General features: G+C 45.0%; 1 protein-coding gene across 4 annotated transcripts in view; it reads right to left on the reverse strand.

Moving 5' to 3' along the window:
- MYO15B (myosin XVB) overlaps positions 1–22,345 on the reverse strand; it is a 48,281-nt gene that overhangs the window by 13,813 nt on the left and 12,123 nt on the right. For 2 of the 4 annotated variants that reach the window (XM_072025637.1, XM_072025638.1), the window contains 33 exons: positions 22,115–22,178; positions 21,487–21,600; positions 19,971–20,132; positions 19,521–19,634; positions 18,988–19,046; positions 18,779–18,902; positions 17,711–17,806; positions 16,986–17,117; positions 16,680–16,805; positions 16,084–16,161; positions 15,587–15,735; positions 15,423–15,468; positions 14,935–15,059; positions 14,684–14,801; positions 13,978–14,153; positions 13,369–13,462; positions 11,614–11,694; positions 9,444–9,501; positions 8,242–8,372; positions 8,042–8,137; positions 6,375–6,610; positions 6,119–6,291; positions 5,420–5,492; positions 4,771–4,977; positions 4,583–4,662; positions 4,296–4,393; positions 4,032–4,119; positions 2,388–2,498; positions 2,117–2,211; positions 1,624–1,860; positions 1,027–1,123; positions 538–681; positions 58–247 (listed from right to left, as the gene is read on the reverse strand). In XM_072025637.1, the coding sequence (XP_071881738.1) occupies positions 58–247; positions 538–681; positions 1,027–1,123; positions 1,624–1,860; positions 2,117–2,211; positions 2,388–2,498; positions 4,032–4,119; positions 4,296–4,393; positions 4,583–4,662; positions 4,771–4,977; positions 5,420–5,492; positions 6,119–6,291; positions 6,375–6,610; positions 8,042–8,137; positions 8,242–8,372; positions 9,444–9,501; positions 11,614–11,694; positions 13,369–13,462; positions 13,978–14,153; positions 14,684–14,801; positions 14,935–15,059; positions 15,423–15,468; positions 15,587–15,735; positions 16,084–16,161; positions 16,680–16,805; positions 16,986–17,117; positions 17,711–17,806; positions 18,779–18,902; positions 18,988–19,046; positions 19,521–19,634; positions 19,971–20,132; positions 21,487–21,600; positions 22,115–22,178 (3,972 nt within the window). The remainder of the gene's footprint in view (positions 1–57; positions 248–537; positions 682–1,026; positions 1,124–1,623; positions 1,861–2,116; positions 2,212–2,387; positions 2,499–4,031; positions 4,120–4,295; positions 4,394–4,582; positions 4,663–4,770; positions 4,978–5,419; positions 5,493–6,118; positions 6,292–6,374; positions 6,611–8,041; positions 8,138–8,241; positions 8,373–9,443; positions 9,502–11,613; positions 11,695–13,368; positions 13,463–13,977; positions 14,154–14,683; positions 14,802–14,934; positions 15,060–15,422; positions 15,469–15,586; positions 15,736–16,083; positions 16,162–16,679; positions 16,806–16,985; positions 17,118–17,710; positions 17,807–18,778; positions 18,903–18,987; positions 19,047–19,520; positions 19,635–19,970; positions 20,133–21,486; positions 21,601–22,114; positions 22,179–22,345) is intronic. The other 2 variants (XM_072025639.1, XM_072025640.1) reach the window with 2 other exon arrangements.

Genomic DNA, 22,345 nt, shown 5'->3' on the forward strand with positions numbered 1-22,345 from the left:
TGGGATACAGTCCCCTTCGTCTCTCTCCTGCCACGTGGGTGGCTCCCACCCTCTCACCTGATGGGCTCGATGGGCTGGGGCTCGGGGGCAGGCCTGCTCTGGTACATTTTGATGATGTTGCGGATCTCTCGGCTTGGTTCAGGTCGTGATGCAGGGCCCGAAGGTTTCACTACTGGTGGCTCCTTCTTTGCTTTTGGCGTCTGCTTTTTTGGCTTTGGCTCAGGAGGTGGCAAAGGGGGAGCAGGAGCTATTGGGAGTAACAGCTTTAAACACTAAGCCAATAAAAGCACAGGAGAAATCCTTTTATCTCATTTGATTCTTCCTCCCTTTCACTCCTTGGCTGACCAGGTATGGCCTTCCCCCACCCTGCTTTAGGATCTCACTTCCCAAAGCCCAGGCCCTTCCCTCTCCTCTGCTGTTGAGACTTTCCAGGAGAGACAGATCTTTTCTTCTTCTGGCTACATCCTGAGCTGATGCTCATTCCTGGAGAGCTCTTGCTTATCAGTCTGCCCGGGTCTCCACTGCACGTCGTCTTACCTGCCTCTGGTTTAGGGCTGGGCTTCTCCTCCGTATTCTTCTTCTCCTCCTCTTCCTTCTCCTCGTGCTTTGGCTGAGGATTTGCTGGAGGGGTCCAGACTTTGGAAGGTGGCCTGACTTTCTTCACTAGGATCTTTTGCTCTCCTACATTGGAAGAGGGACCTGAGCTAGTTAAACTTAGCCAAAAATTAGCATTAATGGTACAGTTTCCACTCTTGCATCAGTCAGCATAAGCTGGTGCTTTCTAGAGGCAAAGGACTGCTTGGCAGTCAGAAGCCCAAAGATTTCTAGAAAGTTGGCAACACAACACCCCATGATCTTAACTGTAGCCAGCTGAGCAGGCACATACACTGTGTGCTACACAGAGTACCAGAACTCCTGAAGGGATTAGTTGGATTCCATATAGAGAGACAAGAACCCAGCTGTTACGCCAAGGAGGCTGCAGAACAAGGTGTTACAAATCAAACTCCCAAAGTGGTCAACACTCACCCATCTTCTGAAAATATGCTCGCTTCTGCTGGAAAGTTTCACGAGGATTGTCATCATCTTCACTGTCAGAGTACTGGTCTTCTGCGTAGTCATCAACCTGCAGACAGTTCACAATATGGTCAGTTAGTACTAGCCAGCAAATACCTCTGTTGTGCCTTTGAATTCAGAGATGATCTTCTGTGGGTGGGCTTGGACTCTGATCCAGAACTTCTCCCAGTCTCAGAGTGTTCTAAGAGATCAGCCTCTGACCAAAGGAATCATCAACCCAGTCCAGAGAAAGAGGAGTATGTTATAGCTCCAAGACAGCTTGCTGAGACACAAAGAATTCAGAGCCATGAAGTTTCCTATACACCATGAAATTCAGATCAGCTGGGAATAAATTGGCAACACCGCAGCCAAACCACAGACCTTAATGTCACCATTTTTGACCCTGTGTCTTAAAGACTGAGCAAGTGAAGCTTGAAAGGCCTGCGTCATAAGTAAATACAGCTCTCAGCCCTCCTCTCTGTCAAGCCATTGCCGGACTTGAAGGGAAGTACAACAAATGCAAAGCATGACATTCAAACCCAATTCACAACCACTGTTTGTTTCTCATACCACTTCTGCCTGAGCTGGTGGTTCTGGAGCCTTTGGTGCTGGTGGTGGTGGTGTAGCACTCTGGCTGCTGGGAGGTGACTTGGGTTTGGGGAGAGTGGTTGGGGCCTGGGCTCGTGGTGGACTTGAGGCTCTTGGCCTCGAGCTCTCATAAGACTGTTGCCGCCGCTGCTGTTGCTGCTGCTGCTGCTGCTGCTGTTGCTGAGAAAGGGTCATGGCTTGAAGGGTCATCTGCTGGGCCTGGAAGAAGGAATTTTATACTCACCCTATGGTGTCTCAGTGTCCTCATGTACACAAACAGGCAAAAAGGGTTATTTCCAGGTTTGCAGTCTTATTTAACCCTGACTTTATATACCTAACCTCAGCACATAAGCTCAGAGCATTACAGAGCAGGCCTAAGGCAGAAGGGGAGCATGGTAGGCTCCTCACAGCACATACCCCCGTGCATTCTCCTTCCCCCATTCTGGGACCTCTCCAACCAGTCCCTTCTACTCACCATGAGCATGGCTTGTTGGTTGATAAAGGCTTGCTGTTGTGCTGCTAACTGATTGGGATCTACAGCTGGCATCACAGGCTGGGGCATAACCATGGCTGTAGAAGACACATACAACACCCTCAGGCGATCATTCCCCACGCTGCCTGAGCACCAGCCCAGAGCTGAGAGCTCACTGTGCATTCAGCCTGACATTCCGATGCACAGGCTCCGTTAGGATGCCCACCCTTTCATCCCCTTTCCCTGTACAGTTACTGAAGCTCTGAGTTATTACCTGGCATAGGTGCAATCCCACCTGCCCCTGGCATCATGGGCATGGCAGCTGGCATCCCCATCATCGAAGGCATGGGCTGGTAAGCTGGTGTTTGCATCATTCCAGGAAAGCCTAGAGGCAAAAGGCCACACGTACAGGACTTTCAGGGAATCATAGATCAGGAAGCCCTGATCAGTCCCACAGAACACGTCACATAGGCTGCGTACTTCTGGTTCTCTTGGCATGCACCAACCACAGGGACATGCAAATGCTTTCTCTCTTTATGCACAGCAGGATACACCACAAAAGTCAGGTGGACAGAGGAAACCAAAGAGAAATGTGTGGCCTGCTAGACTTAGCAGGATACAGACCCTGCTACTGCAGTCTTGCTTAGGACACCACGTTCTTCCTGACTACATTATGCCTGTGTATGATTACAGAGAAGGGTTTCTCTTGAAGGATGGGCAAAAATCTCTGGGACTGCCAAATCCATGTGGGCCTCTTTGCAGCAAGTAGCTGCCAACTATGCAGAGCTCCTGAAGCCATCCCAAAGCCTCAGCTATTACTGAGATAGTGTCTCATTAAAGGGGACTTATCAGAGAGTCAAATATTTGCCTGTTTCAGAGCCCTGACAAGGACTTTCACCGAGACAGTTTCACAAAATTGAATGTATTTAATAAGGTGACAGACATGGCAGATTTGCAATTGCCACTGACAAACACACTTACTGCAACAGCACTAATATACAATAACAGCGCTAATAAAACGCTATCCCAAGTATTCCTTGCCAAAGGGTGAAGAGCTTACCAAGAAAGCATCCCTGTATTGGTGGAGAAGGAGCACAGCCCACTAACTGCCTCCTTCCAGGTTTCCAACTCCTTCTTACCCTCCTCTCCACCCTCTGCTCTTTTTTCCTCTGTTTTTTTTTCCTCTTAACACTAACTTTTAATACTAACTCCTAATACTCTTTTATATGCTGACCTTATCTGTTCCTCCCCGAGGTGACGTTTTGCGTGATTTTGGTGAAGAATCAAGTACTACAATCCAGGTTGGTGCTTATCAGTGACACTAACAAGTCTGACTGTTCGCCACAGATAGCCTGGGATCCCCACCCTGCTGAGAATAGCCAAGTCTTGGGCTCCGTACAGATAAAGAAAAGTAAGGAAACCAAACACACAAACCAGAACCTCTACAGAGTTCAGACTTACTAACCCATGGAATAGCTAGAAATGATGGGAAATTCTGAAAAGAAGCAATTTAAAAAAATCAAAATGAAAACCCTTCCTTTGAAAAAGGCAGCAACTATTTTGGGAAAGCACAAGGTGAACAGTAAGTGAATACACAACTTATGAGTGCTGTACACTAGGGAGGAGATGGCCTGGGTCAGAAGCAAGCTATCTACTGCCTTGACCCCTAGACCAACTTGGGGGAGAAATTAAAAGCAGAACAAAGGTGATAACTTTACCTAGCACCTTCCCCAAAGCATCTGTCTCCCAGCACCTGGGAACAAGTGCAACTTCTGATGACTTAGGCTAAAGTCAAATGCTCTTTGTGAATCAGCTGAGCCCCGAAAGCAATTAGTATTCGAGGGGCTCCTTGGCTTTTGCTCATTGAAGCTTATGAACCACTGCAGGTGTTTTCAGCTGTCTACATCCCCTTACAGACCTGTAGAAGGAAACATTCCTCTCTGTGTGGGTCCAATCTTCCCACCTCCCTTCATGCGTCCAGTCAGACTCTCCCTGTTCTCCAAATCCTGCGTCAAGAAAAAACAGCTTTATCTGAGCTCAGGCAGATGGACTTCACAGTGGGATGGCCATCCAAAGGCATATCTGAGCAAAAGCAGAGTTAATAGACAGGGGTACGCTTGAAGGAGTCACAGGGAGAGAAGAGCTGCAAAGAAGAAGTCAGGGGGAACATCAGTGGACTTACTGGAACTCTGGGGCCTTGATGCAGTACAGTGCTGAAGAGGTCATCCACATAGTGATCCAAGCCTACGGGCTCCCCCCGGCCATCTCTGAATCTTGAATCTACAAGTGGAGTGGAGTCAGGTTATAAGGCAGGTAAGGAACATTCCCATCTCCGGACCCTATTAGACAGTCATATTTTGGAGCGGAGCCCTCCTTTGTTCTACATCAAGACGAGTCTCCCCTCTGCTCTGATTTCCTGGCTGGGGCATATCTTATCAGTGCTGTTCACAGTCCCGAGCAAGAGCTCACCTCGATGGGCATTGCTGAACTCCGGAGGCAGGCTTGGTGGTGGAAAGGTAGGGGCCTGGATACCTGGGGCAGGGGGAATCCTGTTGAAGGGAAAAAATAAGATAAAGAAAGCACAGCATGATGAGACAGAGATAGGCCACTGGATGATAGGGCCAGAAGCTTTGGGGCAGGAGGACAAGGTGACTCACGAATCCATGGCAGAGTTCAGGAAGAAGTTTCTGTCCCTTTCAGGTGTGATCGGGTATCCACCTGAAGACTGAGAGGTGCTGCTGGGGTTGCTGACATCTTCCATCTCTCCGATGAGGTCCAGCACAAAGTCACAGCCCAGCAAGTCCTGCCACATGTTGCCAGTAAACATGGAGATAGACCAGCCTCGAGACTTCTTATCACAGCCCCTGGTAACAGGGAAAAGAAAGGGGAAAAGGATGTCAGGATATACAGGAGGAAAGAGAAGAAGGAAAACATTGCATTCAGTTTTGTCCTGCCTTGTCTGTCCTGGCATCTTAAGTCCTTAAGCTTTAGGGTGTGAATCAATGATTAAGTGCCCAGGGTCAGGAAAATATATGAATCAGTATTTGTCTTTTTTTTTTTCTTTTAATCTTTTCTCTGAAGCTGCTCTGACAGATCACACCACTGATTCGTCTGTTCCTAAAGAGGCCCACAGTTCATGTACACAGATGGAAGGGGATAGGGAAAGACCATGAGCAGGAGTGGGTAAGGAGTGGCTATTCCACATCTGACCATATAAAATTCCAGCCTGCAGCCCCAATTGATCTGAACCCTAAAACCAGCGATAGCCTCTTGCACATCCCCAGATCTCTTATCCTCTGGCAGTACCTTGCACTTAGGAGACAGCCTGCAAACTGCTCTCCGGTCATCCAGGACTCCACCTCAGCTGAGAACTTCTCCTCTAGCACATAAAACAAAGAGTCAGTACACACAGCCTCCCAGCAAGACCCAAAACACCACCAAAGCTCTGCCGGGCACAGACAGAGCCCAGCTGGAAAGCCCAGCTGGATGGCACATCTCAAAGCACTTTCAGACTGACAGCTGAAAGTCCTTGCAGTGTCCTGGTTCACTTGGGCCACCACCCCACTGACCAAGGTGCCAGAGCACGGATGATCTGCATCTGATTCACACAGGTTCTATGCACTCATGGGGCAGCATAAGCCAGTATTTGAGAAGGAAGAAAGGTTCAGAAAGTCACTGTGACAAAGGCAGTACCATGGTTTGCATGGGCTATGCAGTAATGGGTAACGGGAAAACTAAACACAGAGAAATGCAGAACCAGGACAGCCCTCTGTTGAAATGGGCCCAAACCCAGAAGAATCTTATCCTTCAGCCTGAGTGGCAGGTCTGAGCTCATCAGAATCAGACTTTGGAGTTTGGGCTCTGGATTCAGATGCTTCTATCCCCCCACTGTTGCACCAGCCAGAAGCAGTCAGTCTGATCACTCTCCACTAAACTGCGGGAAGCATCTTCTGAATGTTGATTTTTGCACTGGAAAAGTCCTTAGAGACTAGAAGCACAAGTTACCATTAAAGGTATGAACATCCAGCACCATCTTCCCTTTCCTCTGGTTTGCAGTCCACTCCAGCTGAGTGGGAGGATAGGCTCGGGAGAATGCAGTGTCTGTGTGCTGTGCTGCTGTCAAGATCTTACGCTGGCAAACAGCATTGAAGCCATCCATGCCATGATCTGACACAAATCTAGGAAAAGAAAACTGCCTTTAGCATGTTGCTCATTTTTCTTAATCTTAATTAAAGTGTAGCTAGCTCTTTCTCCTCCTTACTTCAGCAACGGCTTCTCCAGTGCTGGTGAAGGGACAAAGGAGCTCAGTAAAGTCGCCATCAGGACCCAGGCTCGCTGGCTGTGCTCCACATCTGGGTTCTTCCATGTCTGGGTGACCACTTGACTGAAGATTTCATTGCGCAGAGCCACGTTATCCAAACCTTTCCTAGCAATGTAGTTGCCCAGAAGTACTTCCTGCCAGCCGTCAAGATTCTGGTCACCAATGAACCGTAAAATCTAGAAGCATTCAGGGAGAAAGAGAGCACTTTAACTGCAACCCTCTGGCCTGAATTGTGTTGCGAAGTGACAACCTGAACTGTAAACACCAGGGTGTTTGTGAGCCTAAGAGCTCTCAGATCTGCACATTTTCTCATGCTATGTGCACCACCTAAGTTCTGAGGAATTTGGGAGGCAGTGCTCATAGGACAGGACCCTGACTAAAAGTCATCTTCAGTTTGTTCTTTACGCTGTTCTTCTGACTCAGAATTTGTTCTTGGGCAAAATATTTCTCCTTCTTTGAGCACCAGAGCTCAAACCTGCTAGCAACTTACTACAGGCTATTTGTTGTAGTATCTGAGACCACAGCTGCTGAGATGTAAAAATATGTAAAATAAATTGATGCTCAGCTGATAGTCATGAAAAGCTCAGGCAGCTAGACATGAGGAAATACTAACTGCTGAATGTTAAGCAGACTTTGGTGTGGTTAACAGTAAAACAAGTAGTATGAGATGTATTACGCTCAACCACATTACACTTAAGCAATGATTCAGCTTCTTAGCTATGCATATCACCATTTTACATGCTTTTTTTTTCTTTCATCCCCTACAGTGTAGTATGTCGCTAGATTCTTTTTTTTCTAAAATTTGCTATGGACAACTTTGGAGAGGATATTTTTTCCCTCAGATAATGCCTTAAAATGGTTAATGGTAGTATGCATGACAGACACTCAACTGAGAAAACCAGGAGGTGGAGATTGTTTAGTTCTCATGGAATTCTTTGTAGTAAATCCCTATGTATTACAGTCTTTGCCAAAGAAATAACTAATTTTTTTGATTAGCAATTGAGAGAAAAGATCATGTGATCTTGAGGAAAAATAATACTCATCTGCTCAAACACAACCTATCCACAAGATATTGAAGCTTATATTCTTCTGCAACTGAGATCATTAGGACAAAACAAGGCACTGGTTTTAGGTATTACATTTCCTAATGGGCTTATTTTAATAACATGAAATTCTCAAAAAGGTTAACACATTTGCTTAGAAATCATCTGCAGTTTCATTCTATTTTCTTAGACTAAACTTCACATCTTTAAGAAATGCGTTTTGCATCCACAGGGAAGAGGTGGTAACACTATCCTCCTTATGCAAACACTACAGAATTAAGGTGTGGTTCCAGGTGTAGTTTTCTTGACGACAAAGTCCCTGCCTTGTTCCAGACTTTATACAATAATTCACTGTCCCCCTATCGCATACTAACTTAACTGTATGTCTGAGATACCACCTCATGTGACGTCTGTCAGGCTGCTCCAATACTTTGAAGGAGCAGCAATTTATTCTGCTCTCTTCACACACCACGTATTGTAAGCATCTTGTTGCAGAAAGGCAGCAAAGAATTGTCTTACGCGCATCTGTTCTTCTAGGCTCTGGTCAAGGAAGACATCTCTTACCAGTTTGTTGATCTCAAGTGCACTCTCCTGGTATTCAGCTTCCAAACGGGTTAAAGGGTAATGCAGGGGATGGCCAGGGGCAGGGAAGTCTGTATTCTAAAAAGAAAAAGGATAGAAACATGCAGTTTGTGGCTGGTATCACTAGAATAGCATGTTTCCCCAGGAGGGAAGCAATGAAGAGAAATAAAGAGAGTTCCTACCTGGAAGTGTGACTTAATGAAGGAGGAGAAAGGGTAGCTGTTAATGGTGGATGGGAGGGAGAGGTCATCTTTGATTTTGACTTCTGGAGGTAATGCCTCAGTTATCTGGTTGGCCTGTGCTCTATATTGACCTGCAAGAGAAAGAGGTCTTAGAATCACAGAACGACTTCAGTTGGAAGGGACCTTAAAGATGATCAAGTTACAACCCTCTGGCAATGGGGCAGGGATGCCACCCACTAGATCAAGTTGCCCAGGGCCTCACCCAACCTGGCCTTGTGTTATAACAGTCAGAAAGGCAGCCAGAATACATCTGGCGTGCAGTGCAGTCTGCTCCAATTCACAAGACTCTTCTGCTTGATTATACCTTTTATTGGATTACACAGGTGGCCAAGATATAGCTGTCATTTTGTTAGATGCTATACCAACATAACAAGGAGGTTAATCTTACCTCAACCCATCTGCAAATTAAACATACACATTGTACAAAGAGTTACAGAGGAAACAGAAACGAATATAACATTGTTCAAGATGAGGTAAACAGCTTGGGAAGTTATTAGTGATATTTGGAAGGAAAAAAAAAAAAAAGCAAAACAACTATTCTATCCCAAGCAAAGCATTCCCTTTAAGTTGTTACATTGTTTAAACCCATTTCTAATTTAAACCCATTCTAATTTTTTAAAAAATGGACTTCTGAAAAAGTGATTTGCAATTAAAAAAATGAATGTTTCTTTGAAAGAGCCAAAATTCTAGTTTTGACTTTTTAACCTTTAATTTCTTTAAGGATTTTGGAGAAGAAGCCAGATGGGTTTGAGATCTCACACCCCAGATATCCAGCTCTGCAAGAAACCTGTGTTCATTAAACATTTTTGCTGTCACACAGCTTTGATCAAAAAGTTTTGTAACATCATTGTCACCAGTTACATCAGCAAAGTTCAACGACAGAGCTGAAAAGATAACAAAGATACTGAATTTTAATCTGGTATGCTGCCCACTGGCCCAAGTCACTTTTCCACTCTGCCATCTTGGGAAACAACACACACAATACCTTTTGTCTTTATCATATTTACGCTGCAATGATAATAAATCAAATGCAACCCAGGTGACAGACAGCAGGTAGAAAAGGCACATACATAATACACTGCTGGGAAACAAGGAAATAAACAGTGAAATAAAACAGTGCAGGAAAAGAGAGGATTTCTCACCTTCAGCTACCTGTAGCAGAGCAGCAAGCTCTGCAGGGATCTCCAGAAGCCCAACATCCTGTGGAGAGAGTGAGAAAGTCAACCACTGGGGTAGCAGAAGTGAAACGCCATAAACCCTGAGCTATTCTGCTCAGACTGGGTGAAGCTGCCTCTGAACAGCTGGTTGGAACAAGGATTGACCTCCTGAACAGCAACAGTCATTTCAGCATATACAATATTCAGAAACATTACAAAATAAGGGAGTAGCATATTAACACAGGTACATGGCATGGGTCAGCACAGGAGGGAAAGGTGAGTAATTCCTGACAAAAGTCACTGCCACAGGGGTCAGACACAGGAAATTTGGCTTTCTTTGACTCATCTCTCATTACTAACAAGTTTGTCATATTGCACAGAAGAGATTGTGTTTTAAGGGTAAAGAACCATTTCCACCTGCTCCTTTCTCCTTTTTTTTTTTTTTTTAACTATTATTTTTCAGTATCCAAGAGCTCTACAGCATAAATAAGAAGATAGCTGATCTTGATCTCTGATGCACATTGCTATTTTGGAGATTTCTAAGGACGTTCAGATCTGTAGTGGGATAATTCAGATGAGTATCTTAGAGAATAAAGCCTGTTTTGTTGTTGTTGTTTAACATCTGCATAGTAAAGCCTCTACTCACCAGCATACTATTCTGCCATCTCTCTTCACATAACCCCTCAGCAAAGACAGAGTCACAGCTTTTCTATCTGTTTGATTTTGCTCCTGATAAGACGCTTGACTTAAAAACTAGCTTTTCAGTGGTGTGTTCAGGTAGCAGGCTGAGAAATCTCACACTCCTGGATCCTCATCTGAGGAAGCAGATGATATTTTAAGAGTACCCAGTGCTATGTACTCCTGTTGTTGTTGCTAACAATTCCATGCCAAACCGTGGCTGATGTTGACACAAGTTTCCTTGCTATGACCATCATAGTGAATGTATGTTCAGTCTAAACATGCAAATAATGACATCGGTTAGCAGTGTTCCTTTATAGCAATTGATACAGGTTAAACACCCTGTACACTACGCAGTTATATTGCTATAAAGCATTTAGTAACTACCTTCCTCTAGAACATCTTCTGTAAATACATTTGTGCAGAACTGTCTCATTCCTACCCATCACAACAGAAAAGGATTACCAAAAATTCTCTTCCTCACAGCTCCAAAGATTCAATCCAGTGCTGCAAACAAATACAGTACTCTGCCTCACGACCTTAGAGATGCTTGATTATGGCCAGAAATTGGAAAATGCTGACCTAATGAGATAGTTACACAGTTAAAGGCTCTTTATAGCAGGCTTAACTACATCCCTGCTGCAAGGTTTCCAGCATACACGTAGGCTTCACATACTCTCCAGATGTTTTACTGCTCCCAAGCAAACCTTTCAGAGCAGCTGTTTGCATTATCAAGCCAGTCTAGAACCAAAAGCACTAATAAAAATCACTGCATCAATTTCAAACTGAATCCCAACCCAGGGGCAACCCTAACATGGTATTGTCTCAAACACAGCAGTAAGAGAATAACAAAAAGGGTGGAAGCAAACAAGGAAGCCTGAAGTGAAACTCCTGGATTCCCAAGAGACCTTAGTATTAATAAATAGAAAAGAAAATCCCAAACTGGGACCACGCTTTGAGGAAAAGTCTTAAAATGCCTAGTGGAAAATATAGCACCAGATATCAAGCATGTTCTTGTTCTTGACCTGATTTCAACAGCATCAAGTTTCTGTCACCTCCAGCCTATGTGTTCCTGCAAACTGCTGAGCTCTCCCAGCTCCCTGAACTGAGTTGAAGTGAAATGGGCCTTACTGTAAATACAAGCATGATCTGAGAACAGAATTAAATAATGATTTATTAGCCCACTCACTTCCCTTCCTTGGTGATTTGTGAGATTAGAAAAACACCAAGGGCCTCAGTCTGGCACATCAGAAAGAAAGGTTCCTAGGGGATGCTAAATCATTCGGATGTCCCAATTCTGCACATTTTTATGCAGAATCTACAACCCTCAAGAATATTTCCAGTGCTTAGTCCTGTTGTTCCACCATGATATATGTACTCTAAGGTACTCTGGGCTGAGGAAGCATAGAGGAGGGGGAATACCCTGAGAGGCTGGCTTGTTTTATCTCAGACTCCCACAAACTGTTTGACAACTTACCATTCCTTGGCTGAGACCGTTCTCCCTGTCACCACTGGCCAGGGATCTCCTCCTCTGCTTTCCTTCCTCTAACTCTTGCTGCTAGAATATGGAAGGGGAAGAAAAGAAGACATATATGAAATCACTTCCAGCTATTTCTGCGGGCAGACTGCAGTAGGACAGGAGCTGGTGTCCTGCTCCAGCAGATAAAATGACAGAAAGGCTGCAGAGCCTTCCTTGGATTCAGTATGGTATATGAAAAGGGGATGCCAGGGCAAAGCCTATAGTTTTGCTTTAGCACCACCTGCTCTACACAAAACAATCCAACAGTAAGAGCTTTCACTACCTGCCCAGCATCCCCCCCACACCTTTCCTCCCTTGTCTGGCATTTGATGTATCCGAGGACAAAGGACACACAAGCTGTCAGAAACATTCACCTGTCTCCTCCAGCATTAAAGATTACAGTAATTCAGCCTGAAAATGGACAGAGGAAGCTGTCTGTGGAGAGGGACCCCTTTAGAGGGGCGGGAAGGGTACCAAGAGCCAAACTCTCTTGCAGCTCTGCACTTTCCCATCTTATACTATTGCCTCCCAGACTCAACACTCACCTGCTTCCTACCCAAGGTGAAAAAGGAGGGTCTCAGTCTCTCCCTCTCTCTCTCTTGCTTGCCTGTTGCAGAATAATGTTGGGAGGGACTATACGGGAGGTTATGAGGGCTGGGCTGCCAAAGACAGTAGGCATGCTAAAGTACAAAGGGCAGGGCTGGGGGAGAAGGAGGAACTTTGCAGCAGGTGAACTTTGAGACCTTTTATTGTTGTTAACACATGTACAGATACCTCATCAAGCAAACACTGGAGGAACAGAAACAGATTCAAAGTAACTGTGCTGTTGTGGTTACTGATGGAAAGAAAAGCTGGATCCTGTCCAGGTAAGAAAGGGCAGGAAAAGGAACACACACTGTTCTGGGCATGGCATGGCAGAAGGCACTTCTGCAGTCTTCCAGCAACACTGGCCTTAACCTTCCACCCCATCCTTTGCTGAGCATGCTACCAGCTGCACTGGGCCCCTCCTTGCCTGCCTTGGGAAGCTGCCAGCTTCACAGATGTTAATCACTATCCTAAATAAGATTGGCCTGATTGTTTGGTTTTATTTTATTTTATTATTTTATTTTTAGCAGCTTGTGCAAAATGCATTCAACACACTGGACAGTTATCAAGGCTCTCTTCTGTACACAATTTTCCATGTTCTTAAATCACTGCCATCTTAATCTCATCCCTACTATGGGCCCAGATGATTTCCAAAAGGTCAAGGACTTCAACATGAGGTAGCTTTAAGAGGCAGCCTGAAGAAATACTGCATTTTAGTTACCACCCAGGGAAACACCAGAACTGAGCTGTCCAACCAAAAAAGAGAATGACTTCTTACAGTTTGAGTTGAACAGCAACTCTGGAGACCAAAGATGTAATAAACTCATGTCCTGTGTGTGGCAGCCTAGAGAAGCTCACATGCACAGGCATACAGATCTGCTGCATTTATATTACCCTTGCCAATTCTGAACCTCATCTAGGGAACAAAGCTCCAGTCCCTGTGGACTTTATTCTTTTGACTATATTCATCTCAGCCAGAGAGTGAAAGACAGCTTTACCAATTCATTGCATCATTTCCTATAAACTGTCTGTAAAGCCAGCCATGCCCTGGCCTCACCCAAAAACTAGCTCTCTGCCTAGGGCAGAAATAGCTCCTGCAGGATACCCAGTCCTGAGAAGTGTTGTTACCTGGCAGTGCTTCCTCCTTTGAATGAAATGTCTAGAGATTAAAACCATGGTATTAAACTGCACCAAAGTCTTCTTCAGCCTCCTGTACCGCTTCCTAGAGGGATTTGAAAAGAGGAAAAAATGCTAATGAAAAGGAAACCACCAAAATTTAGGCAGAATGTGGACTCAGTTCAAGGCTATGGACAAAATATAACAACCTAATCAGTCAGCTAGGATTTGGTCTTAGTGTGTTAAGCCTGGTTCTCTCTTAAATGTTTTCGCTACATCCTTTGCTCAAACCATCACAGTATCAGCACTACCACAAGCAGGCTACTATAACAGTTTTGATAACAGCTCTATTTCTACTGGAACCTCTGCTCAGTGCTGGGAAATCTCTCCTCCACCTACAGCAAAGCCTACAGCACACCTGTTCTCATCAGGAACTGCCTCTGCAGCCCTGCTGATCACCATTAAGCTCCAGCCATTCCATTAACAGTTGACCCAACAGAATTCCCCACTGCAGAGCAGGTTGGGAGCCAATGTGAGGAGAGGCCTGTCCAGGCACATCCTCACCTTGCCATCCTAGGCAAGGACAAAGGGCTATACCTTGCCTGGCCCTTGTCTCCTGACCTTGCCTGATAACCTCGGAAGTGAGCCTGGATGATTGTGACTTTCTCCTGGAGGACACGGAAGCGCCTGCGGTGGAGGAGGCATCGGAAATTCCTTTGGAGGGTAACAATGGCCCAGCTCTGCCTCTGGTTCCATCGTCTCTCCAGCAGCTGCCAGGCCTTCTCCTTCAGAAAGACCTGAGGCAAAGGGAAGAGTCTCTGACCCATGACGAAAGCAGCCAGTTTCTCCAAGAGGCAATCAATACCAAAAGTTTTTGTTTTCCCTCCTTACAAGTAAGCCTCTACTGCCCATAAGGTTCCCTGCTAAGGAAACTGTACTCTCCTAATTGAAAAGGGCAGGAGATGTAGGCCCACATGACAAAGGTGGATGTATTTGCAGAAGATGGTTCAGGAGGAGGGAATTGGAGAGTGATGAAGGTTACTAAGCAGGAAAACCAGCAGCCCAGGCCTCCACCAAAGAATGCTGGGAGGATAAAGGAGGTGGTCATACTATTAAAATATCCTGAAGCCTCCCTCCTGTTTTTTTTTATCTGAAATGCTAAAATTTTTTCCTCCGTACTTGAGACAAGACAAAGCAAAAGGGAGGTGGAGGCACGCAATGTTCCCCTTCTTTGGGCAGGAGGGCCAAGCTGCTCAGTGTTCACTGACAGCCCATGAATAAACGGCTGGGCCAGTGGAATTAAGATGGGATTCTCTATAGGCACCACCTTTGTGACTCCAATCTGATAAAGATCTGAGGGGCTCCCCACCACATGAGACAGCACAGCCACACAGACTTCTCTCTTCTCCAAGCAGCTGTGCCCTTGCCCAGCCAGGAGGCCATACCTGGAAGAGACATTGATATGAGGAAAGCCAGGGCTGTAACTGGAATCCTCAGAGGAGGATAAATCACAATGTGCTGACAAGTTCATCCAGGCTTTGAGTGGCCTGGGAATCCCAAGCCAATATATCATTGTACCTGGCTAGGAAGTTCTGGAATGGAAGACGGACTGGATATCCCTCCTTTTTAATGTGGATGGCCTCCAGTATCCCAGAATGCCGCAGCTGACAAGTGACATACTCCACATCAAAGATATTTGACAACTGTGAATGTAAGACAGAAGAAAAATGGAAAACATGAGATCAAAGAAAGAAAAAAGAGGGCAGAGAGCTGAGAAAAGGGGCTCCTTCTACTGTCCTGCCCTTGGTTAGATCTCTCTATGGGTGTGAGACACAAAACCCAACACACCCTTTGGTGTCCAGCTGAGACTGGACATGCTTCTTATCCCCCAGCATATGGTCAGCTCACATGGCCACAGGGAAGAGTACAAAACAGAGAAAGGGGACAAAAAATTTAAAGCTATCAAATGAAGGAGTCCCAACCCAAACGCAAAAGGAAAGCTGCTGCACAGTACTGGATTTCAAAGAACTGAGGGACTCTGTAAGGAGCTCAGGATACTGCCCTACCTTTTTAGGATTAGGAGTGATGCACCGAATGAAGAAGGTATGACTCCTGCAAAACAGAAGAAAGGAAGAACCTTTCATCATCCTCTCCTCTGTGCTGACTTGAGAAGAATTCACATATTTCTGGGTGCAGCAATCAGCCCAGCACAGGAATGAGCACTTCTCACCTTCTCAGCTTGGCTGTGAGGTCCTGCAAAGACTCCTGGAATTTGGACACCAGTGTAGAGGCCCGGGGCTTAAGTCCTTTGCCCCTGGCCCCCAGATCCCTTTGCTGACTGTAGGTAGCTTTAGCCTTCTGGAAAATGTGAGACACCACCTGGAAAGACAAAGAAATTTACCAAAGTTCCCTCTGCTATGTGGAAAGAACAAATTTCTTCTATTTAAAACTGGGGAATTAGTCTCCCTTGCCCCTTGCAGGGCCAGGAACCACATCTGTATCTTTCTGGCAGTCTGTAAGTCTTATATATATAAAAAAAAAATGCATAAATTGCAGCCAAAGAAGATTTGCTCAATTCCCAAGTGTCCTTCAGTAGAACAAAATTTCTCTCACATTTCCTCCAGTTTCCCCCGACACCTGTCCAAGGTCTTTCTGCTTCTCACATGAAAACAGAAGGGCTTGTTAGGTAACAGCAACAGAGACCTTCATCCTCAACCACTACAATACCTTGAGGCGGCTCTGGGAGAAGATATCCAGCACCTCTAGACGCAGCTGGTCACGGTTCTTATTAAGAAACTTGTGGACCTGCAGAGGTAAAGCCTGATTTAATGCACAGTTCAGACCAAGAAAACAGACAGGCAAACACCCTTCCATGCACACACCTCTCTTTGGAGAAGAGAACTGGAGAGGTGGAACAAGAAGCAAGCCCTACAGAATGACTTGCTGTTCCTAGTGCCACCAAAAGCAGGGGAGACAGTGGCTGCTGCTTTTTGGAGGGATTGATCCTTTTCCCCTTCACATTGTCCAACAGGCTTTGACCCTCACTTACTTTCAGCAGCAACAGTTTTCCTGTTTTTTTCTGGACTGTAGCACAAGAAAAGTAGGCTATTGCGTAATCATGGGCACTACCTATTTTGTTTCGACCTAGAGGCTGTTTAGTTGCCTCTACTAACAAGAACCTCCTCATTTTTGATAGAGGGCTGCTCTAGATGGATGTGCAGTTACAAATAGAAGGCTTTATCCCCAGCACTCAGAACTGCTCCATCAGGACACCCACAGCATGGCCTATTGCTCCAACTGCTCCAAGTCCCCAACTGGCTCACCCGATAGGTGACGGGGCCTGCATAGTGTTTCACGGTGAAGACCGGCAAAGGCAGCTTGGGCTTGGTGTACCAAGGGCTGTTTCCATGATGGTAATGACACTTCTGGAGGAAAGTGTGGTCAGTGGCCTGTAAAGGAGATGAGTAACGTTTCCCATTACTGCAACATATTCAGTAGCTGAAAAGCCACCGTTAAATGGAAGGTAAAAGCATGCAATAATTTGTGTAAACAGTCTCTGGTCAATCTGTGCAACTGCCTTGCCATAAACCATCCTGTGAGAGGGATCACAAAAGAAGGTAAGAGCTCACCTGAGTAAGTGAAGTTTGGTCATCTAGGATACACAAGATGCCATGGGGTTTTGCAGCAATGACATCTAGGCATGACTCATCGTACATCTTGGAGACAGGAATCCAAACTAACTGCTCCTGGCTATATTCCTCCTACACGTTAAAGGCCAACCAGACAAATCCAGCCATGAAAACAAGAACAAAGTAGGGAGTTAATGGTGGGATTTGGTTTATTCTTCAGGAAACTAGTGTTTCGCTGCTGTTAGAAACTTGCTTAGAATTATCTGGTTTTGACTTATGAAACGTCTTTTAAAGCCACTAATTATTTTCCTTACTTAAGTGAGAAAAGCTGCTCTGATAAACAGAGTAATAAAGTGAGCTGTGAAAGGCAACAAATCTGATAACTACACTCCAGGTGGAAGTGGAATAGTAAATAAAATGCTACAATGAATCTACCAGAAGGAGCTTTAAAAGTACCACTGGAGTCTGGAGTCATTGATCCAGAACAACTTGCTTATAAAATCTGTAAGAGGGAGCAAGGCTCTAAGAAACTCTTTCGATTTACTACAGAATTAGTAACAGCTATTACGTAATCAGCTCTTTGGATTAGGATCCCATGGGTACTGCTTAAGAGAGACATGTTTATTCAGCTTCCTTTTTTTCTGCTAAAGGACAGTCTCCAGCCAAGGCTGGCTCAGCTCATTCCATATGTGCTGCCTTCATCTGCAGGCATGAGCATCACTTACCTCTTCCTGGGCAATGACAGTCTGGCTGAAAAAATGCTGGAGACGTTCATTGGCAAAATTGATGCAGAGCTGCTCTAAGCTGTTCACACTTAGATCCTGCAAAGACAAAAAGGCATTATCACTTCCAACCCACAGCCCTCCCTGAGACTCTGTCTTCTGCAAACAATGCACAGCACCAGATGGTGCTGATCTGAGCCCCTGGTTCAGGCAGCTTGTTCTGATCAATAAGTGATAATGAACCTGGGAAACTCCAATCATATCATGTCTGGTTTGCAAGCTCTCAGCCTGAACTATTGACTAGGATGAACAGCAAGAGGTAAGACAAGCTGTGAAGGAAAACAAAGAAGAGATCTACTCTTAGATGCACAGCCTCATGTGCATCATTGCTCTCAGAATCCATCAGTCCACACACAGATTTTAACAGGAATCCTAAATATAAAGCTCACATGCCTTGATGAATGCATGTCACTCTAAGCCCCTGCTCTGCATATTATTTGTTTACCCCAAGTCTGGGAAGCTCCCAGAAGCTCAGTGGTGCAGGAACCAATTCGTTCTTTAGAAAGGCAGAACTAAAGCTAGTTATGTGAATTATCTACGCAGCACCTTACTGCCCAGTTCTCTTAATCAAACATGCAAGGCTGACATGGTGGGAGCACCAGAAACCATTCTCACCATTTGAGGCTAGACTGTTAACTGCCTGTGAGAGTTAGGACTCACAAACCAATGCTACTTGCAATCTACCCAATCCTATTTAATTTAGGATTGTACCTATGCCACATAGTCATAAGAGAAATGGGATGGGTTATTCCAGATGGCAACTGAAAGCAAGGGCCATTAATAAAAAAAAATAAAAAATAAAGTGTTAAATGTCCTGAATGAGCTCTTCTTTACTGTCTCAAAACAAACAAACAAATGTACCCCCCTTACCACAGGCATCTAAGTTACATGGTACAATTACTATTTCCTTTCAGGTAGGAATCATATTTCCTCCCATCTCTGGCAGTGACTGAGGAGAATCAGCACATGTACTTGCAACCCAGAAAATATCAAAAGAATAGGAAAAGCAACCTCAAAACCATGGATGTCCACAATGCCTACAGCACAGTCTGATTCCCAGGGAGCCAACCACTCATTGATTCTCAGCAGCAGCCACTCAAAGAGCAGGTAATACAGAGTCTTGGCAATGGAGTCCCTGAGCACGAGAGGGAAAACTAGTTAGAACAAAAACAGCACCCTTGGATGCATCTTACCAACAAACAAACAGTAGCAGAAGTCACCTGGCTTCAATGGCTCCTTCTACAGACAGAGGTGTGAAGATCCTATCATAACATGTCACCTGGACACAAAGAAAGAGCTGAATTAGTCTTATTATCTCACAATTATATGTGGTGGGTTTTTTTGTTTTTTTTTTTTTTTTGGAAATCCACAAGGAAGTTGGCTCAGTTAACAAACAGACATTTTCTATTTGACCTAAGAATTTACCCAGCTCTCAAAGGAAAAAGTAAAGAGTAAAAGCATATGCTGCTGTGTTTCAGGGTGGGAGTCAGCTGGCCACGGTGTTAGGCCTCAGGCTAGAAGAGAGCCCTCCTGTATGGGAGTTCTGTCTTTACAGTCTCTCCACCCTGCCTCAGCTGCCTTGAGGGGTTCATCCAATCTCCAGGACTGATGAAGCACGTTAGCCATTCTGCAGCATTTTATTCCCGCTGTTACTTTCCAGGTTTCGGACCATCTAAGGCCCTTCTGCTCACAGAGCACTGGCTAAGGCATGCCATGCTTCAGGATGAATGAGAAATGGCCAAAAGGTACTCACGGTGACACGATGAGTCACAGCACTTTGTAGGAAATCTGCAGAGACACGCAACAAATTGGCCACAATCTGAATCTCGGTATCACTGGCGATAGCTGCATGCTCAAAGAATTCTTTCTAAGTAATGGAGAAGAGCAATAGATTCAGCTACGGACTGGGTTCTAGGACCAACTAGTATTAATATTCTTAAAAGCATCTCAGCTGCACAGATGCAGGTCACTGCTTGAATATGATACCAGCACCTGGGTTCATTTTGGCTCCTCAAACAGCTACTCCAGCTCTAACAACCTTTGGTTGTTCTTATCTAGGTCAGTCTGGAGCTTAATATCTAAGGAACTGAATAGTCTCCAAAGTCATCCTCGGTCATGAATAATTTCCCTGGCCCCATCACATGAGATAACAGCAATGTTGAATAAAAACAGCTCAATGCCAAGCTGACGAGGGTTACTGTACCTCATAAGAGGTAAAGCAGATATTCCCCAGCTGCAGAATGGCAGCCAGCACCGTCCAGGTGGAGGTCAGCTGATCGTCCGAGAGGCTGATTCCCTCCAGAGCTTGCACCAAGACCAGAAAGTCCTCACTGTCCTCCTTCCCCACGATGTCACACGCTCTGCCCTGAGAGAACAAGGACAGATAATTGTGGTCAGCTCCTTTTCACACAGGCTGGAGCTGAGCTACCAACAGCAATCTTCAAACCAGTGGTTCAATGTTTTAAGGGCTAGAGGAATCTGAAACAAAAAGACCACAGACACTGCTAGTGGGAGGCCAGCATTCATGACAGACCAGTCTTTCCTCTCTGGAATTTTGAGAGCAAAATCTGTCTTGTCCACAGATGCCAAGTTTCAATTATGGTTCAAATATAGGAACCCCAGCTATCCCTTACCCACTGCTGGAATGCAGCTTGACAGGAGAGGGGATGCCAGAATCTCCTCTGATTAAGTCACAACAGTTGTTACCCCAAACACTACCAGAATCTGACGTATGAAAGCAAACGGGTTTATGTGCACACAGAGAGCAGTCCTGAGTTAGTCTCACCTCTGCATGATCTGATCTTTTTCCCTTTTCCTCTCTGTAGCAGACTAAGAGGCTCCCATTAGCTCAAAGGGTTTAGTTTGCAATACAGATCCTTAGCCACCAGGAACAGCACCCCTCTAACTCCCTGTGAGAATACAGGAGCATCTTTCTGCAGAAGTTTCTGCTTGTTTTTTTTTCTTATGTGATAGAGAGATCTACTACCAGTCTCCAAGAAGGATTTGCCTCCATGCAGATAACTTTTCTAACTCTTAGCATACGTCTAACAGGTATCTGTTGGGTAAGATAGACCCTTAATTGCCCTGCCTCCTTGAGTCATTAGTGGTACTTGTACTTTCCTTGCCTGAAGGAAAGATGGTATCAAGCATTCCTCAAGGAGTCCTCAGTTGTTGTGAACTCTGAGTATGGAAAGTATTCTTAATAAAAGGTAATTGTGCTCCAAGGAGATGACTTAACAAAAGTGCGGTAAACAATTTTCCAATTTAAATGGATTGTCATCAGCAGTTACAACACAGCAGCTGTAAATTTTCCACCCATTCACTCAGTCAAGGAAGCAAGTGTGTTTTGTAAAAGGTAAAAAAAGAAATTCCCCTGTTCTTTTCTGTTCTTCAATAAATTGCAAATGCAAAGAAAGGCAATGAGAAAAGCATTTCTTCACCACGAGGTGGAGCCATGGGCCCACAAGATGACTCTTAAAAGGCTTTCTTTGGGAACAGAAGGGACATGAAAAGTGAGAAAGAGCAAATAAGACACCAGGATATTTCTTCTTAGGTCAGGTGAGAGAAGGAACAGAGCAGAGTTTAGCATAGTTCTGCAAAGGACACATGAGGAGACAAGCAAAGTTAGGAGATGCCTCACAAAGAGCCTTGCTACTCAAACAGAAATGATGCCTCAGCCATTTCATTCCCTTGCTGCAGAGCATCCTCACACCACTCACCTGATTCAGGTAAAAGTAAGACTCTGCCTCTTGCAAGTACAACTCCTCTTTCTGCTCCGCAGGCAGCCCAGCCAGTAGCTCATAAAAAACATGGTAGTTCCTCTCACCGTGGGCCTGATGGGAAACACACTTCGTAGAGTTGACTCCAAGTCCAATTCCAAAGCTCTACAGAATAGATGCTGCCACAAACCAAACACTCAAAAGCTGGACACTGAACTTTCTCTGAGAGGTCAGCAAGATGATGCTAGAAATTATCCAAGAACTACTATTCAAAAAGTTTCCAGGGTTTCTCACTGACACCTTCAGAGCACTCCATCCGAGAGCAGTCCCTTTTGTGCAGCTCCAATACCTGACCTTTTCCACACTCCAGACATTAAGAAAAATTAGGTGAGGAAAGATTTAACTTTCAGTAATCCCTAATAAGTGGCATACTTCAACCTGTTTGAGATAGAGCAAGCTCCTATTTTATTCATATAAAATAAGTGATTACCTTTTGCTATACAGAGGGAACTTATTTCTTGCTAACAGAAGAAATGGGAAGTAATTCTCATTTTTCCCATCCCTGCTATTTAACATTAGATTTCATATTAAATATGAAAAAGGGAGAGAGGAACTCATTGGTCCTCACCTGAAATACCACACGAGACTTCTCCAGCAGGTACTGAGAGATGGACGTTCCCACCACGGCCCCGCTAAGCACAAGAAGACAACAGACCCTATCAGAAGCTAGTCAGACATTTCAGGTAGATCTGCTTGTCTGAGGGATCAGCAAAAAGAGTCGTTACCGAGAAACAAGGATACAACCCGACCGACTTGGTCTGAATTCTGAAGCTTTCCAGCACCAGTGTATTGTATCATG

This window comes from Anas platyrhynchos, chromosome 19 (genome assembly GCF_047663525.1).
Source record: "Anas platyrhynchos isolate ZD024472 breed Pekin duck chromosome 19, IASCAAS_PekinDuck_T2T, whole genome shotgun sequence".
Lineage (NCBI taxonomy): Eukaryota > Metazoa > Chordata > Aves > Anseriformes > Anatidae > Anas > Anas platyrhynchos.